The sequence below is a fragment of the Ipomoea nil genome, unplaced genomic scaffold (genome assembly GCF_001879475.1).
Source record: "Ipomoea nil cultivar Tokyo-kokei standard unplaced genomic scaffold, Asagao_1.1 scaffold1125, whole genome shotgun sequence".
Taxonomy (NCBI): Eukaryota; Viridiplantae; Streptophyta; class Magnoliopsida; order Solanales; family Convolvulaceae; genus Ipomoea; species Ipomoea nil.
The window spans coordinates 582555-602811 of NW_017617553.1; the positions used below are offsets into that span (position 1 = coordinate 582555).

Here is a 20257-nt window from a genome sequence, read left to right on the forward strand (position 1 = left end):
AATGATAACTTTATGAATTTGCAATAGTGATTTTATGAACATATAATAGATGCTTTATGAAATTTATGAACTTATAATAGTGTAGTGACTGTTTTTATGTACTTAAACTTTATGAACTGTAGTGACCCAAAATATTTAAAGAGAAACATTAAGAATGGCTTGAGTTCACGATACGATACCATTGTGATTCATTGTATCGTTTAAGAAACACTTGTGGTTCAATGATTAAGGTATTGGTTTAGGATACCATTGTGATTCATGATATAGCTATTGCTTAACTTTGAGATGTAACTTAACTGAATAGCTTCTTGTACAAATGATAAACGTATAGTGTGCAAAAACGTATACCCAAAGGCCCAACCAATCCATCCAAAATAGTTATGGCAAATTGTATCATAAACCATGATTCACATTATGGACCATAGTTCATTATTATAATACTATAAGTTAATGATTGTATCATTGATTATGGTTTATAATAAATAAATAATGTTATAGCCCAAGTAATGGACTAGAAACAATATTGTAGTTGCTAGGAATCAAATCTTGGTATTCTTGTTAGAAGTCAAGACCATGCACCACTGGACCAGGAGTGTTGTAATGATAAGATAGGCGATGTCAAAATGAGGCCAGGAGGGCCGTCAAGACCCCCTCCCATGCTTGCCAAGTGTATGATGCGTATTCACTCTTCACCATCACCACCATGTCCATGCCTTCACAACTCCACCCCTCCTTCTCTACCACCACCTCACTGTACCTTTTCCACCACTCCCGCCAATGGGGGTGCCACTGGTGTGGTGGAAGAGGGGTGGGGGTGCTCGGCCCCGCTAGCCACGCCCCGGGGAACCTAGGGAGCCTCCCCGCTAGCCAAGCGCTGACTAGCATGTAGCTGGTCATGACCTCCATACTTTGCTGCCAACAGCCCTTCAATTGAGTATATATATTTTGCAATGCCTTTGTAAATAAGATGTTAATTAGCTTCGTAGGTTGGGGCTAGTATTGCCATCTCATAGGTTGCAGGTTCGAACTCAGTTTGCTACACCCCCTAACCTTTAACATATGTATGGTTGCACCTATCTTTACCTATCCCGGCACAAGGATTTCGAGGATTATGACCCACTTTCTGTGAGCTAACATGTCTTTTTCACTCCCTTGACTTGTGGCGCCATGCCTTCCTTCACCCATTCACCAATCTTTATGATGTGCATCCGTATGCACCGTGCATGGTGCATACGGATGCAAAAACGACGTCGTTTTGACGTCTAACTTTAAAAAAAAAATAATAATTCAGAATTGCATAACTACACACCCATAATTTCATAACTATACATCCAGAACTACATAACTACACACCCATAATTTCATAACTATACGTCCAGAATTACATAACTACACATCCATAACTTCATAACTATACATCCAGAATTGCATAACTATACATCCATAACTTCATAACTATAAAATTCAGAATTGCATAACTACACCATGCATAATTACTCATCCATAATTTCATAACTATAAATCCAGAATTACATACCTACACATCCATAATTTCATAACTAAAAATTCAGAATGAATGAACTAAAAAATGAACAACATAATGTTGTTGCTGGGAATCGAAACTGGTTTTTTTTTTTTTGTTTTTTTTTTTTTAAGTAGGACGTGCGTTTTGATGCAAAACAACGTCATTTTGCATCCGTATGCACAATGCATGGTGCATACGGATGCACATCATAATTTGCCCCCTTCACCTTTTGGGCCCCGTTACCTCCTTCCCTCCATTAAGCCCAATAAGACCCCTCTTCCTTCACTCTTCATGGGCCAAAACCTTACCAATAAAATTAATGTTACAAAATATATTATTAAAAATATCTCATTGATATCCCTCCTTTAAGCTGAACAAGACCCTTATCCTTCACTCTTCTTGGACCAAGAACTTGCCAATAAAATCAATGTTACAAAATATATTATTAAAAATATCTCATTGGTATCCCTCCTTTAAGCTCAACTCTTTCTTCCTAACTTCAAGCATTTCACACTCACCTACATCAAGTAACACACCACCCTTTTCATCACTTTTGTTATCAATCTCCCAAGTTGACAATGTGTTTTCTCATTCACACCAACTAGGTAATTCTAACTTCATCATTTCCCTTGTCAACATTATGCTTCACACTCTCTTCATTCTTTTCTTCTATTTCTTCCTCAATACTCTCATTCCATGTCTTTTCCTTACCACCATCATCTTCTCATATCTTTTCTTCTTCAACTTCCTCTTCTTTTTCAACCACTTCTTTTTCAAGTTCTCATTCCCCACTCTCAGCTCCCCTTGTTCAAATTCTTCTTCTTGTTCACTCTCCCATTTTCCCTCTTTATCATGCCCTTTTGCCCCTTCATCATTCACTTCCTTAAGTTTCTCATCACACCCCTCTTGCTCCTCATTATCCACAAAGTCGGGCATATCGATCACCCAAACATCCTCATCATTTCCATACTTCCCCACTTGCACCCCTCTTTCAAATTGTTCTTGATCGTGCTTGGGAGTGCATCAGAGGCTCTTTCGGTCAAGGTTATTTGCAATTGCTCTAATTGCATCTCCATATTCTTCAACTTGGTTTCCTTGGCTTTGTGACAGGTATCATTATCAACCATCCACATAATAAAAAATTCCTCCATGCATGGTATGTGTGTAATGTTATGGGTTGAGTTTCGATTGGTTGTTGATATTTTCTTCCTCACTTGGTCTAATGTGACCATCATCTTCAATTCCATAATATGGTGACTCCCCAATGTCTAGCCCATCCAAAGTCTCCTCATTCAGGTCATACTTCCCCATACTTGGTGAATGATTATGATGCTCATATGGGGATTGAGTGTCTTGGGATTATGGTGTGTATCGAGTGGGTAAGGGATATGAATTTGGAGAGAAATTTTGTGACGGGTAAGGGTGTTGGACTGGATTGTAGTCTTTGAGAATATCGAGGGTATTGAATCCTTGGAAATATGGGTGTGTGGACTTGGAGTGAAGGACTTCTTCATACATTTGGTTAAGTGTATTGTAATAATTGAGTATAGATTTTTTCTTGGGTGTTGGTGGTGAATTTGGGAGGTGCAAAGGGTAGGTAGAGTATGGAGATGCTTGTTGGGCATGAGGATATTGATCATATGAAGGTTATTGAGCATTTTGGTGGTGTTGATGATATGAATTGTAGTAAGGATCTTGGGAATAGTCAGAAGAATATTGGTAAGATTGTAGTGGTTTTAGTGATTAGGATGAGAAAAATCTTTTCCATACTTGTGGAAAAGAAACTCATAAGGACTTTTAGGAGGTGCGATTTGAGTTGTGTAAGGATTATTGGATGTAGCCTCATCCTTGTTGTGGCATGTAATCTCCATAGCCATAATATTGACTAGTCCCATAGGATCAAGAATTCTAATATCCTCCTTGTGATGAATGTCCTCATTGGTCTCCATATTGCTTCTCTTGTTGATATTGTGATTGTGAATGGATAGCATGCAAAACAAGCAAGAAACCAAGTTAGACAATACAAAACATCAAATGCAAAAATAAAAACAAGCAAAGAAATGGGTAGGCTTTCCTAGAAAATATTTCCCTTATGTTAAGAAAATAACAAAAGCTCAAACACCATTACCAATCCCCGGCAACAACACCAATTGATAAAGAGTACTTTTACAAGGTGAGTATTGTCGTTTCAAAGGAATGATGATAGATGTAGAGCTTATATATCTCAAGCACAATGTACACAATTTTCTTATGGAAATCTAGCCCTCAACAAAGATGAGATGATGCAAATAACAAAACAATTAACGATCAAGACTAAAGAGTGAATAGGGACTTGGATTAAGTTTAGGCAACGTAACCAAATCAGGATCAAGACTCAAGAGTGAAATTCAATTGACTTGATAATGGATGCTCGCTATTTAACTAGGAGGAGACCTTTCTCAAGGTCATTCCACACTCTTAGAGCACACAAGAACATTCTGATAACTCATGAGTGTCTACGACACATTTCATCAAACACATTGCTCTTGACATCTCATACTCCCCTTTTCTCAAAGGTGAAGTAAGATTAACCAACCCCTTCACTCAAAGGTCATGTTGATCAACATCATCCAAGCTAAGTCTCATAACTTCTAATCAATCAATTCAAAGTCACATCTCCATAAACATAATTTACACTGATATTTCTCTCCAAAGAGGACTATTAAAGCATGATCAAAGTAGAAATAGAGATAAATTCAAGATCAAACAAGTAGTCCATAACAATCACAAGATATCAAAGTAAACAATCACAAAGGTAAAATTTCACTAAATGGAATTGGAATGAATTAAAAGTAGAATTGACTTATCTATTTGATGATGACTCCCCATGCCAAAGTCTCCTCATTTAGTTCATACTTCCCCACACTTGGTGAATGGTTTTGATGCTCATATGTGGATGATTGTTAGAGAACAAGTCATTGAACAATGATTGCTTACAACGTATCACATGATGTTTACCTACATGTCATCTGTATGTTATATGTTACAAGTATGCAATAATCATTTGACTTGAGACGACATAGGTGTTTCATACATATGGTGGAATAGTGTTTGTCAATACGTGTCTTTTGTTCCTTTATGGGGCTATAAGTGTACTTGGTGGCCTAGTTCAGTATTGTATGGAGACATGTGTGCATTCAATAGATGATCCACCGCCTTGGGTTTAACAAGGTTGTTCTAGTCTATTCAATAATCTTACAACGAGAATCTCTGGCGAGTATAATAATGTCGGACTTTAGGTTAAGAATATTGAATAGACATTTTAAACAAGGTTTATAGGTTTGACCATATCCTTTACCTGGTTCGGAACAAGTGTTGTGTGGAAGGAATGTTGCATAATATTTGTAACGAAAAGCTTCATTATAATATATAAAAATATATTTCATTGTCAACTAGATAGTCATGACATACTGTTAGGTGTCACTCATGACTTATGAGTTATTTAAAAATGAGTTATTAAATTTTACTTGTTGTTAGTTTGACTATGAACCGAAAAAGTCACACCTTAATGGTTTGTGGTAATATTGAGAACTTTAAAAGAAATCGATAAGGACTAATCGATATTTTTTGAAAGTGAGTTATCGATATTTAATTAATACATTAATAGCTAATTAATGAATTAATTCAATATTGGGTAGTTTTGAGTTTTTAAAGGCTAGCACCTGTGGGCCAAAACCAGGCTAAATAAATAGCTTTACCCCTTTTTCTTAGAGAGTAGAAGTGAAAGAGATTTCAGTCCAAGAAAGAAAAACAGTTTTCACATAAAATCTTTGTAAGTTCTCGCGTGTCTGGCTGATGGACGGACTAGAGGCTGTACAATTGGACGGTTCAAGTGTTTAATTATGCCAAAGCACGCTTCAAGGGTAAGAACATTCAAATTCCCTTTTAAATGTAGAATCTAGAAAAAGTGATTGATGCTTCTGCTGCACTAGTATGATGTTTTTCTAACAATATGTTTTGATCCAAGAAATTTATTTGCTAGGTTTGATAAGCATAAATTAGTTCGACTTGCACAATTCTATCCGATTGATTTTTTTGAGATTGAACTTGAATTACTAGATAACCAACTTCAGACTTATTTTGTAGATGTAATTTCTGATCCTGCTTTCTTTGAATTGGTTGGTATTGAGAATTAACAAAAAAAAAATGGTGGAAACGGGAAGACATTTGGACTATACGTTGGTGTATTTGCTTCTAAAGTTGTCTTTATTTCTACCGGTTGCAACTACTAGTGTGAAAAGAGTATTTTCTGCTATGAACATCTTTACGCAATCGGATGAATGATGATGTATTAAATGATTACTTAGTTTCATATGTTGAAAGAGATATTTTTGATCAAGTTTCATATGAAACAATTCTACAACAATTTAAAAATATGAGAGAGCGTAGAGGAGTACCACCCCGTAACTCATCACAAACATTGTATTGCAATTTATAATGTATTTTGTATTTGAAAAATCTTATTGGTGTTTAATATTTTTTCATGGACATTTATGAATTCATTTTAACTTCGCGTCTTTGCCCCCACTCAAGTAGAATCCTAGGTCCGCCGCTACCTAGATTAGCTACCCGTCATTAGTTGTGCAATCTTTTCATGCTATCGTTAGAGCGAACAAAATAGGTTACACTATTTATTTATTAGTACATGTGTTCAGCATTCAATTTTAACCAACCATAAATACTCAGGCGTCAGGAGCTTTTAATATAATGTTGCAAATATGAAAAGTGAATAGGGCGCACCAACCGCATTTGAATCTCTCTCTCTCTCTCTCTCTCTCTCTATATATATATATATATATATATATATATATATATATATTCAGGTCAGAATATATCTTAATGTGAGAACATGCAGGCTTCTTCAATAATACACGATAAGTTCTTCATGATTGCATAATAACTACTAGAGTTTTGTGACTACTATATGAATGCACCGTGCATTCTTGTAGTAAATATCGCGCATTCATGTAATAGTTTCAGTGTATTCATGTAGTAGATGTAGTGCATTCATGTAGTAGTCATGAAGTTGTAGTTATTGCGCATTCATGAAGAACTTACCGTGCATTACTGATGAAGTCCGCATGTTCTCACTTAAGAGATGTTCTCAAATGAACGGGACCTATATATATATATATATATATATATATATATATATATATATATATATATATATATATATGGGATGGTTCAAATGATAACATGTTACAAAGTAAAAAGCGAAGAATGATATGATCCATTCTTTTGGGTAAATTAATAGTTGAGTGGTGAAATAAATAATGAAAATATGGGTGGAGTCAATTTTATAAATATTGCAAAATTAAAAATTTACAATAATTCTTCCAAAAGGCTCAACCCCCAACCCCGGCCCAAAAGAGCATTTGGGAAGATGTCCTCCACACCCCGGCCCGAAAGAGCATTTGGGAGGATGTAAATCATGGTGACTCAACTGAACATGAACCATAGAGGCTAGACCAGTGCTCACTGCACACAAGAATCCTCCCTCACTTTGAGAGGTTGCTCCCACACTGTCGCTGGTGAGACTCGATCCCTGGTCATTCTTCCAAAGTTTCACCTCTATGACCAGTTGAGCTACCCATGCGGGCAAAAATTTACAATAATTATAAAAGCTTATAGTTGTCGAGTCAAACAAAAAAGCCAATAATCAACTCCCATTAAGAGTTAAATTTGTAAATTTATGATTACCAAGTTAATATCATGACTAAGTTGGTTGGGTGTGTTACGATGATAATAATTGGGGATATAACACATGTACAATCATAGATAGCTGAAATAACATAAATAAAAATGTATATAAATGAAAATAGGTAGCTAGCAGTACAAGTTAGATCGATGCATTTAATACGGATATCGCACTGTGCCGGCCAGCAAGGGGCCACAATTTGATATTTTGTGAGAGTTTATAGTTTATACTATTTTAAACAATAAAGTACATAAGTAAATTGTTGTCACTGATATTAGTTTTTTAGACATAAAATGGATAAAATAATTTTTATACGTAATAAAAATATAGAGGAAATTTCAATTTTGGTCATATGACTATAGGGGTCTTGTTAATTTCAGTCATTGACTTTCAAAAGTGTCAATTTAGTACCTTAATTATGTAATTTTTGTCAATTTTAGTCACTCCGGCCAAATTATCGGTCAAATTTCGCCGAAAAATGTTAATAGTTAAAATAATGAGGGTATTTTGGTCGTTTCACACTTCTTTTCTTCCTCTTCGGCGAGTCCATCTCTTTCTCTCCCGTTTCCGGCGTTCTTTCTCCCTCTAAACCCTATCTTTAATATCATCAATCCTCCTTTCTCCATCATCTTAGTTCATTGCATTCACCGGAAACGAGAGAGGAAGGGATGGACTCGCCTGGGAAGAAGAAAAGAGACGTGAAATGATTAAAATACCCTCATTATTTTGACAATTAAAATTTTCCGGCAAAATTTGGTCGGTAATTTGGCCGGAGTGACCAAAATTGACAAAAATTGCATAGTTAAAGTACTAAATTGACACTTTTAAATGTCAAGGACTGAAATTAACAAGACCCCTATAGTCATATGACCAAAATTGAAATTTTCTCTAAAAATATATCTTAATCAAAATTATTCTCAGGGGAGGTTGACCCCTAAAATAATCTTAGGAGGTCTATGGATAAAAAATATTGAAATATCAAAACTAAATAATAATAATGTTTTCAAATAATAATAATAATAATAATAATAATAATAATAATAATAATAATAATAATAATAATAATAATAATAATAATAATAATAATAATTATTATTATTATTATTATTATTATTATTATTATTATTATTTACACTTCACTAATATAGGAAAATAGCCGTGTTTAAAATATGGTACCAAAAATAGATTAAGGTCCTATTTGGTAACATAATTAGCTTATCAACTAATTTTGATTTATTTGACCACTGTTAGCTGTTTGACTTGGTTAAATATCAAATATAAGTGTTTGATTAATTAGCTTTTTGTAACAGTTTATTGTTTCAAAACGTTAAAATTCAAAAAGCTGGTCAAAGTAGCTTTTTCGATCAACATTTAAAAAAATTCATTTTGCATATAATCAACTATCAACTAACAACTAATTTACCAAACATCTTTCTACAATCAGTTAATGCTATCAATCAGTCAAACCCATTAACCTAATAAGCTAACAACTATTTATCAAAAAACCCCTATGTTTTATTTAAATATTCTTTTAGACTAGTATTTGCCTCGTGCGATACACGGATAAAAATTTATAGGTATTGTTGTAATGTTATGATACTAAGCATAATTAGTTTTATTAAAAATGTAAATATAACTATACAATATAATATTTAATATTTTTAAAAGTTTAATTGTATTATTATTATTATGTTGATTTTAAAGTTCATTGTTACTTGTATTATTATTTGAATGTGAATTTGAAATAACTAATTTAATTACATAGTTAACGTATTTAAATAAAATTTGTAAATAAAATAACAGGTAATATTTGTCGAAAATCTTCACCAAAAACTTATTCATTTGAAAAAGCTTATTTATGTTAGAACTATGTTTATTTTATATCTAATTTTTCTCATTTTTATATATGTGGAGTCAAATTAATTATAATTGAGGTTTAAATGAATATATATACAGAAATTATATTAAATATAAACCTTTACCAATCAATGCCAACACAATAAATGTATTCATATTGCTAATCTCATTTGGAGGAATTTTTTTCTCCTATTTCATTTTGCTTTAATATATATATATATATAGATTAAATAATAATAATAATAATAATAATAATAATAATAATAATAATAAGTCTCAATCAAAGTTATATCCCTCATTTATGTCCATGTTTTTAATGCTAATCGTTTTGTACATGGTGCGTTTAGAGTTGTACTATATAATTTTTTGGACAAAAATACATCTAGCGTTATAACTTCTGTTATCTTTTCCATTATTGTTACCATGCACATGCATCCACCATATATTTTATTATATTCTTTAATGATAATAATATTTGTAGACATTATATATTGGATATTATAATAAATAAATTTGATTTTATATAATTTTAATTAGTAGGAATTTGTTAGCTATTTTTTAAAAATTCTAAATATTGGGCATATGTTTATGCGCATCGCGCATAGAAAAGACTAGTAATAATAATAAGAGAAAATTGTATTTTTCGTCCCTAAGTTATAATGTAATTGTAGAATTCGTCCTTAAGTGTTGGTTATGCTTACTTTTCGTCCCTAAGTTATGACTGGTGTTGCACTTTTCGTCCCTGAGTTATACTAAAATTGCAAATTTCGTCCCTAATGTTTTATTAGTAAAGGGACGAAAAGCGCAACGTCAATGATAACTTAGAATGAAAAGTGAATATGTATGACCAACACTTAGGGACGAATGCTACAATTACCCCATAATTTAAGAACGAAAAGTACAATTTCTCGTAGTAGTAGTAATAATAATAATAATAATAATAATAATAATAATAATAATAATAATAATAATAATAATGAGAAATCATCATTTAACCGAGCTCCAAATTTTGTTTAAAAACCATCCAACTATTTGACTTGAACATCACTAGAATTATTTTGCTCAAATAATCAATCAAGCAATACGTACAGAGGTCAATATATGGCTACTACAGGGAGTTAAACTTAAAATCTTGTTGTTATTAAGTCAATCCTATGATCAACTTGATTAGGATTACCTTAAAAATGACAATGAGATAAGGCGGGAAGTATACTCCCTGTCCCCGACCCCACTCCGCTCACTGTCCATGCTAGAGAATGGAAATTTCTCCTCATCCTCGTACTCAACCTCATAATCAAACAAGTATTTTAGTACAATTTTTAATATTTAAGTTTTAAAAAAATATAAACGTTAAGTTCTTAATTTAAATTATCAAATTCAAATTTTAATTTAATATTAAGTCTTTAATTTTTTCATAACTTCATCAATATTATATATAAAATTTCTTTAAATTAATGTATTGAGGACGGGGCGGGAGAGGGACAGTTATACATGAAGAATGGATATAACTCTCCGTTCTTATTTTCTAAATTTGGTCCCCATCCCCATTCTCATTAATTAGAGTTGAGCAAAGAAAGTAGGTGACACTATTTATTTGTGTGTTTGTCATTTAATTTTAACCAACCATGAATACCCAAGCGTCAAGACCATTTAACAAAATGTTGAAAATGTAAACGGTGAGAACTGAAAATGCTTTTTTTTTTTTTTTTAAAGCACCAACCCTCTCGAATTTGTTAGTCTATGCCCCCAGAGATGTTACACCATTATTGATAGTTATCTCTCTCAAATTGTTTCAATATATCATAACATATTCAAATTAAATTATTTCTCTCAAATTGTGATTTTTTTTTTATTAAAATCATAACTCCACAAAATATACTCTTTGCACTATTACCAAACTTTCAAATCTAAATCAGTATTGAGCAATTCCATTTTAGTTAGTCTATTAACACCAAGACAACAATAATTATTTTAATCTCAATAATAGTTTCAAATAAATCATTTAAGAAAATAGATGTAATATTAGGCGGCCATCATAATTAATAACAGAGTTAATACCCAAAATAGTCCTTCGACTACGTCGTAATTACTAATTTGGTCCTCGACTATCATTCTTACCCAATTAAGTGCTCAACTATACAATTTTTACCCAATTTAGTCCTTTGTCAATTTGACTGTTTGTTGACTGTCAAAAGTGGAAATAAAGTTGTAATTTTACAAGTTTTCTCCTTCCTCCTCATTTAGCAGCGCCAAACCATGTAGTAATAAGCTCCGGTTGGGTTCTAAACCTGTCAGTATCGAAGTAGTGGTTATGCATCGGATAGCCCATGAATTTGATTTCCAACGATTTTTTGACGATCGAAATCTGATCGGAGTGTATTGCTGCATGGTTTGGCGCTGCTAAATGGAGAGGAAGGAGAAATCTTGTAAAATTATAATTTTATCCCGACTTTTGACAGTCAACAAACAGTCAAATTAATACAAAGGACTAAATTGGGTAAGAATTGTATAGTTGAGGACTAAATTGGGTAAGAATTGTATAGTTGAGGACTTAATTGAGTAAAAGTTACATAGTTGAGGACTTAATTGAGTAAGAATGGTAATTGAGGACCAAATTGGTAATTATGGCATAGTCGAGGGACCATTTTGGGTATTAACTCTTAATAACAACTACAAAGAATTAATATAGCAATAATTAAGGTAAAGCATGAAGGGTGGATGTTGTGAGCACAGCCTCTTTAAACATCACAAGAGACTCTTCCAAGTCATCGCACAGTTGGTATGGATCTGGAATCACTTCTGGATCAACCGCCATTGATATCGTCATCTTGTTGCAATAGCTTTGGAAGTGTATTGTCAATGACTACCAAAAAAAATAGCAAAAGGTTAAAAAAAAAAAAACTAGTGTTATAAGTTTTAATTTTTTTTTGGGGGGGATCATATTTGAGTCACGAAATTATTATTATTATTTTTTCACTTTCTGTGTCAAAACTATTATGGTATCATCACATATACTCATCTACTTTTTCTAATATTCAATTCTTGCTTTAAAATACTCATAAGTGATATAATAAATAATATAGCATAGAGAAAGAGCTAATAAATTGTAATTAAAAAATTCACCAAATTATTATTTATTACTCCGTATATCATTTATTAACTATATTTTTAATAAGAAGATAGATTAAAATTGTAAAGTCAATTTGACGAAAATTGTAATAAAGAACTAAATGTCATAATCCGGTTTGGTAAAATAGTCAGCGTCTAGGTCAATTTTGGCTTATTTAACTACTATTAGTTGTTTGACTTGGTTAAAATATTAATATAAGTGTTTGGTTAATTAGCTTTTTGTTACTCTAAAATGTTAAAATTCAAAAAGCTGCTCAAAATAATTTTTTCAATTAATTTTTTGAGAAAAGAAATTATACTAAACAACTATAAACTAACATATAATTTACAAAACACCTTTTTACAATCCGCTAATGTTATCAACTAGTTATACCTTCTAATTAACTCAATCAACTAACAACTAACAACCATTTATCAAACAGGGCCAATGTCAACAAAATTGTGGGACTAAATACAATCAAATTAAAAGTCGATCCTTTCGAAAAAAAATTAAGGGGGCGTTTGGTTCAGGTTATATTATATAACCAAGGGAATGTGACATTCCCGAGCTTACATTCCTATGTTTGGTTCATTTTCTCTGAGGGAATATAACATTCCCAGGGAATGCAACATTCCCTCCACATAGGATTTTGAAGGGAATGTGATTCCCTTCATTTTGTTAGGTAATGTAAGATAACCTTGCATATTTATGAATTTTGTCATTTTAATTCTAATTATTTATATATTTTATGTTAGCTTATTATTATAATAATAATATTATTATTAAATAAATAAAAGATAACCCTAAACCAAACATGATTATATTACATACCTCAATTTTAAGTTTTTAACCAAACACAGGAAACTAACATTCCTAGTAATCTAACATTCCCAGCAATATAACATTCCCTAAGGTAATCTAACATTCCGTGAACCAAACGGTCCCTAAAAGTGGATAACTAAAAGTGGTAATAATACAATAATCATTGGACTAAAAATGAAATAATTTTATATTGTGTAATTATAGATTTATAATAACGCAAAATATACTTACATGAGGTACCCCATAAACAGCGGGGGCAGAAAAAGCCATAGTATGTCCAAAAAATGAGATCTCTTCTTGAGGTCCAACAACATTGGATATTGATACAGTTGTGTTACATATAACTCTAGTTATCATAGCAGCAGTAGCCTGCACATGGCTTGGAAAATGCAGATTAATACATTTTTGTTTGATGCATTTCACAATTTATAGATATGTTATAATAATTAATAATCATTCAGATTAAACGGTAAGCCAATTTAAGGTGTACATTACTAATTGGTTTAAAACGAAAAGGCCAATAAGCCCCTTCCACAATGATTCAAACTTACCTTGTATTTTCAAAAAAAAAAAAAAAAAAAAAAAAAAAAAAACTTCTGGTTATCGAGACAACAATCAATCCTTATACCATGAACCAGACAGGATTCACAGTGCACTGTAGATCCTGGTGCATGTGTATGTGTATTATGTTGTAAAATTTGTGTCTTGTGTTATGATATTTTGTACCTTAAGAGTATTAATTCTGCAGCTGAAACAAATTATTAATTTTGTCTTATCTTATGGATTTTGTGTCTTGTATTGTGAAATTTAGTGCCTATTAATACAAATTATGTACCTAAATCAGATTATAAAAATAAGTAAATATATAATATGTGTATGTGTCTTGTGTTGTAATTTTTTATATTTTGTGTTATGAAATTTTGTACCTTACGACTATGATGAATTTTGTACCTTGTCGTTTCAATTCAGAATTCATAATGCTATGTGAACCATGGTCCATGATATAAATTGCTGACAACAACGAGACCAACTCAAATGGGATAAATTATATCGTGGATCAGGCCGGGTCCAGCTTGATAATTTGGGAGATAACACATGTACAATCACAGTCCACAGATAGTAGAAATGACATAAATAAAAATGTATATAAACATGAATTGGTAGCTAGCAGCACAGGTTAGATCGATGCATTTAATATGGTTATATGGGTATATCGCACTGTGCCCGGGGGCCACATTTTGAAATTTAGTGAAGACATTATTGTTAATATTATTTTAAATAATAAAGAAAATAAGTAAATTGCAACAACAATTGTCACTGATACTATATATATATATATATATATATATATATATATATATATAGACGGAGCCAAAGGGGACAGGGGTGCAGCTTCCCCCTCACCCTATTCCCACCTCATATATAATATTTGTATATATATATATATATATATATATATATATATATATATATATATATAGAGTGCAAGTTTTAGTATTAGTATAAAAAAACTATTAAATGTTAGCAAAGACTCCTAAGGAGTAAGTTAGATTAGTTAGTAGAGCCCATGTTTGATAATAGTAGAGGTCAAGAGTTCAAATCTTTTGCCATTGACATAGTTTTACAGTTTTTTATCAAATTAATTATGTTTCATATTTTGTTATGAATATTTTTATAAAGTTTTGATGTGTTTTATTTTTCACCTATATCCAACAATATTTACAACTATATTTCTTAGGTAATTTATTTATTTTTTTAAATTATCTCTTTTGTTTTAATATTTCGCTTTTACTTGAAAAAATTTCTAAATCTGTCCCTACTGCTTCGCCCCCCCTCAACTGAATTTCTGGCTCCGTCCCTATATATATGTGTGTGTGTGTGTGTGTGTGTGTATATATATATATATATATATATATATATATATATATTGGTAAGGATACTATATAATAATAATAATAATAATAATAATAATAATAATAATAATAATAATAATAATTTTTATATTGTAATAAAAATAATATTTTAATCAAGATTATTCTATGTGGAGGTTGGCCCTTAAAATAATCTTATTAGGAAGTCTCACAATTGAAAAATATTGAATTATCAAAACTAAATAATAAATAACAATTATTTACACTTGATCAAAAGTATCTTTCTTTTTTTTTTTTTTTTTTTTTTTTTTTTTTTTTTGTTATTCTTAATATAGGTAAATAACAATGTTTACAATGTCGTACTAATAAGTTCATCTCGATTATTATTTAAAATGGGTGGTTATAGGTTCAAACTTCGATGGATGATAAAGAAAGATAATAAGATTATTATCTTTGGTGATATGTTTATTAATTTAATTTTAAATTTTTAATTTTAAGCATGAAGCAAAGAAAACAAACTTAAATAGGTCCTAACGGAGGGTATGTTGATTAGTGTTATTGCTTGAGATAATAAAAAATGTATTTACCTTAACCCCAAAAAGCTTGAGTACGATATGAGCAGCACTGAAAGAAAGTTTGGACTCCATGGAGAGCTTCTTTCGATCAATGGTGGCTTTTGCTTTTCTGATATAATCCAAAGGGTTATCTTGAAATCCAATGAATAATGGGGCTAAGGCATATCCAATCTTATTGCCCCATTTTGCTTTTGATTTCTTCTCCATCATCTCAGCTAAAGCCTGGGTATGATGCAGGCCACAAAATAAAGTTATATGTATTATGACTTAATTGGAACTTTATTTAATATAATATATTGATATTGCCATTACAGCTCGTGAACTCACATGGGTAGAGTTTATAATTTATTTTAAGTTACAAATAAGCTAAGCACTGTTTGGTAAAATATGGTTATTCTGAAACGCTAACTCAAGTAATGTTTCAAAATAAGTTTTTTTTTTTTTTTTTTTTTTTTTTTTTTTTTTTTAAATCTTTACTAAAATAGAAAATGACGCCATCTACCCGTCATTAATCAAAATTATAATATGTTAGTTTATTCATTTATGTTTTTGTTTACATTTATCAGCTAATAATAAAACAATTAATTTTACCAAACACTTTAATTTTAATTAGTTAACTTATTAACTACGGAGTACTAGTTTTTTAGCCAATGACCTGGTGGTCTAGTGGCATATAAATAGATATTTAAAACAATTTGTGAATATTTAATCAATATTTAATTAGAATACGAAAGAAGAAAAAGAGAAAAGAAGATAAGGAAATGTGATTCAATATTTAATCAATAATATAATTATATTGAGACCTTTATTCCTGTGGATGGTCTGATGTTGAACATGATTGCCCCTCTAAGACGAACATTCTTGGGCAGATTATTTTTGTTATTGGTTGCACTCCCTTTTATGATACCTATAAACAAATAATTAAAAATCAAATAATAATAATAATAATAATAATAATAATAATAATAATAATAATAATAATAATAATAATAAAATAATGGAAAATCACTGTTTCCAACGGTCAATGTAGTCTATAATTTTTAATTTCAACTAATTTAATCATCAAATTATTTAAAATTTCAACAATTAAATCGTTCGAGGATCAATTTGACAAAATTTTAGAAATGGAGAAATCACCATTTTCATCCCTTTGAAGGATTTAATTGACAAAATTGTAAACAATACAATGATCAAATTAGTTGAAATTGAAAATTAGGAACTATATTAACAGTTGAAAAACAATTGAGGGACAAAAATGATGATTTTCTTAACAACAACAACATTAATATTATTTTAGTAAATTAAACCAATTAAGATAATTTATATTAAGGAAAATGTATTTAATTAATTATTTGTATAAAATCCTTGTTTAACTTAAAAATATGAATTTTTCATTTAGCTTTTTAAGCATACCTATAGTTAAGAATGAGAAGACCCTCCACATGCTCTGTCGGTTCGGAGTGTAGGGGGCTCTTGGGGTTGGGGATTCAACCTTTTGGGAGAAGAATGAGAAGACCCATGATTTACCAGCGGCAGTGTGGGAGCAACCTCTCAAAGTGAGGGGCTCCTTGTGCGCAGTAAGCAAATGTCTAGCCTCTGTGATTCAGTTGAGTTATCATGATTTATATCATTTTAGATGTTCTGTCGGGTTGGAGTATAAGGGCCCTCAGGATTGAGACTTCAACCTTTTAGGAAGAAGAATGAGAAGACCCACTCCAATTCATCTACAACCCATGGGTTAATGCGTTGGATATTAAATAGGTAAAGCATAGACCAAATATTTTAATAATCTACGTAGTAATAAAATTCTTTTTATATATTGATTACTATAAATTAGTCTACTCTTTCCCGGATTAAAAAAATAATTTAACTTATTTATATTACCACATTAAATAGTAGTGAATAATTTTGGTAGAAATTTTTTGATTCAAATAAAAGATTCATTGAAAACTTACCATATTTTCTGTTGAGATAACGTGACATTCCAGCTTGTAACATCCCCATCATTACATCGTTTATTGTCTAAAATTGCAAAAAGAGTGATCATATATTTAATTATTTTAAAATGTTAGAATTTGAGAAAATAATACAATATATTTCTTTTATTATTATTATTATTATTATTATTATTTACAAATAATGGAGTTCAAATTATTAATTTTATCAGAATAAAAAATCAATAATATGCCAACTACTATGCGATATGACGATGACACATTTATTTCCATTCTAAATGGACCGTCCATGGATAAAAAAGATTGAGAAAGTATAAAACATATAATACCTTGTAATATAAAGAATCATGAGTTTAAAAAAATCAATAATATCATTATATTGATTTTTCTTATTTCTTTATATATATATATATATATATATATATATATATATATATATATATATATATATATATATATAGGGAAGGGCTTCCCGTGCGGTTGTGCGAAAGAACACACCTTAAGCATTAAACTGACGCACTTTAAGTACACAACACACGCACATTAAGCACAAAAACAAAACACCTTTAAGAACACAAATCACGCACCGTAAGCATAAATTCACGCACTTTAAGCACAAAACTCACGCATTTTAAGCACAAAACTCACGCACCTTAAGCATAAACCCACGCACCTTAACCACAAAACTCATGCACCTTAAGTTTCAACAACTACTTACATTAAGTACACACCCACACACCTTAAGCACAAAACTCACGTACCTTAAGCACAAGACTCACGCATCTTAAGTACAAAACTCACGCACCTTAAGTACAAAACTCATGCCGCTTAAGTTTCAACAACTACTCATATTAAGTACACCACACACCTTAAACACAAACCTCACGCACCTTTAGTACAAAACTCACGCACTTAAATCATCGCACAACCGCACGGGAGACACTCAACCGCAAGGGAACTTAATTATATATATATATATATATATATATATATATATATATATATATATATATATAAAGAAATTATAAAATTCTTTTAATGAAAAATAATCAAAGTTGTAGACATATTTAATTTGTACGTACCGCATTCATTGCATTTTTGACTAGCTTTATGTCATCTAAACTAACAGTACGATGCACGAGTCTTCGGGGGTTGAAAGTATCCCCATTTTTGGCTTTCAACGGAGTATCGGTATCCTTGAGAAACAGTATCGTAGCCAAGAACAACGTTATATCCACGACGGTGTTAAGAATGAACATCAAACATAGCCAAGCCGACAAAAGAAGCTGTCGGAAAAACCCGATTTTGGGGCGGGTTCTGTTGCTGGATGGAATTGTGGGCAGGGAATTCGGATCCGAAGCCTTTCGGGTACAAGCAAGGACTAGAGAGATGATAGAAATACCGTCCCCGAGTGAATGGTGTATCTTAAGGATTGCTATGGAGTTTGCTTCGGAGGTTTTGATGTTTAGAATGTGGATTTCCCACAATGGCTTCGAAATGTCCAACGATTTTGTTGTCAAACTTGAGGCATAGTTTTCCACGAACTCGTCGGCCGACTGCATGTCCGGCTCCAAATCCAGGCATATAATATGGTCGTCCACGTTAACCTTGGTCGGAACCCACCTTTTCTTCCCTCTCTTGTCGTCCATTGCCTTTAATAAAACAACACAAAAGTTGCAAAACTAACTACTCAAATTGTATTATTTTATATTATCTAGAATAAAAGTTTAGCATGCTAAAAGTTATAGCTAGTAGCAAAAAAGAATGTGTTGGACTTGGCCATTTAAAGGCTTTACTGCATCCATCCTTTTCCCGGCCCCCTCCAATATTAACCAGCCCTAATATCACTTATTAGGATTAAACACTTATTACAAATACCCAATTTTATTCTACGTTTCCAAGACAATGAGTGTTGGACTTGACCTTTTAAGTCCGACCAACTCCTAATAATCCCCCAAGGTCCCAACAACCCGGTGCTAAACTTGACCTTTATCGATCACCGCCCAACATATATGTAAAACGAGACATAAAAGAAACTTACGAGGATGCTAGAAAAGCGAGGGTGATTAACTAAAGTACACTCGAGACCCGTCTTGATTACATCCACGTTGATTTTAGTGGTGCACCCGACAATGGCGATGATGCAGCAATTGAGAGTTGTTGTGTGAAACAATTGGGTGGCGGGGCTAGCCGGCACCTCCGCCTCCCGGTTGCGGCGGTTCTGTTTCTCGCCATTTATGGCGATGGGGTTTGCCATTGGTGATGATGAAGCTAAACTAGCTAGCTAGAAAAGAGTTTTGAGACCAAATATGGGAGAAGGGGCCACTGCTTGAGTCGATTCATTACCCTCTTCCATTCCTTAAATATTTATCGTGGCCTTCTTCCTTGTCCATCTGTCTTTATTTATGACACCTTCAAAGGCTTGAAGTCAATAAAGTATATTTGATTTATAAAAAATATTTTACTATTTTGATTGTTTTTATATATAGGAAATTAAAACTTCCCTCATAAAAGGATGCGTACCTACCTTCGGATCCGACTGAAAATAATGCAGTATTAAGTAATATAACTAACAAGTGGGTTATGCATGTGTTATGTTATCCCGGTCACGGGCATGAAAATATAAGGAAAATTGAACAAAGAATAACAGTTGGAAAGGAAAAGAAAAAGAAGGGGTTTTCTTGAGATTCAAAAGTGCCTTAGACCCCTCTTCTGGGATTATATTAAATTTCTGCCTGCTATTATCCTGAATAACTCATTTTTTATAGGATGATTACAAAGATTCTTAAGAATGATTAATTAT

The 20257-nt window shown here is 31.8% G+C and overlaps 1 protein-coding gene across 1 annotated transcript; it reads right to left on the minus strand.

Annotated features, from left to right (window-relative positions):
• Nucleotides 1-11067: 11067 nt before the first annotated feature.
• On the minus strand, nt 11068-19844 carry LOC109183376 (O-acyltransferase WSD1-like). The gene is made up of 8 exons (XM_019333457.1): nt 19496-19844; nt 18537-19106; nt 17455-17521; nt 16303-16406; nt 15512-15721; nt 13285-13422; nt 11783-11985; nt 11068-11161 (listed from the first exon to the last, which is right to left on the minus strand). The coding sequence occupies exons 1-7, from the start codon at nt 19709-19711 to the stop codon at nt 11818-11820; spliced, it is 1473 nt and encodes a 490-aa protein (XP_019189002.1). The 5' UTR covers nt 19712-19844; the 3' UTR covers nt 11068-11161; nt 11783-11817.
• Between the last annotated feature and the right edge of the window lie 413 nt (nt 19845-20257).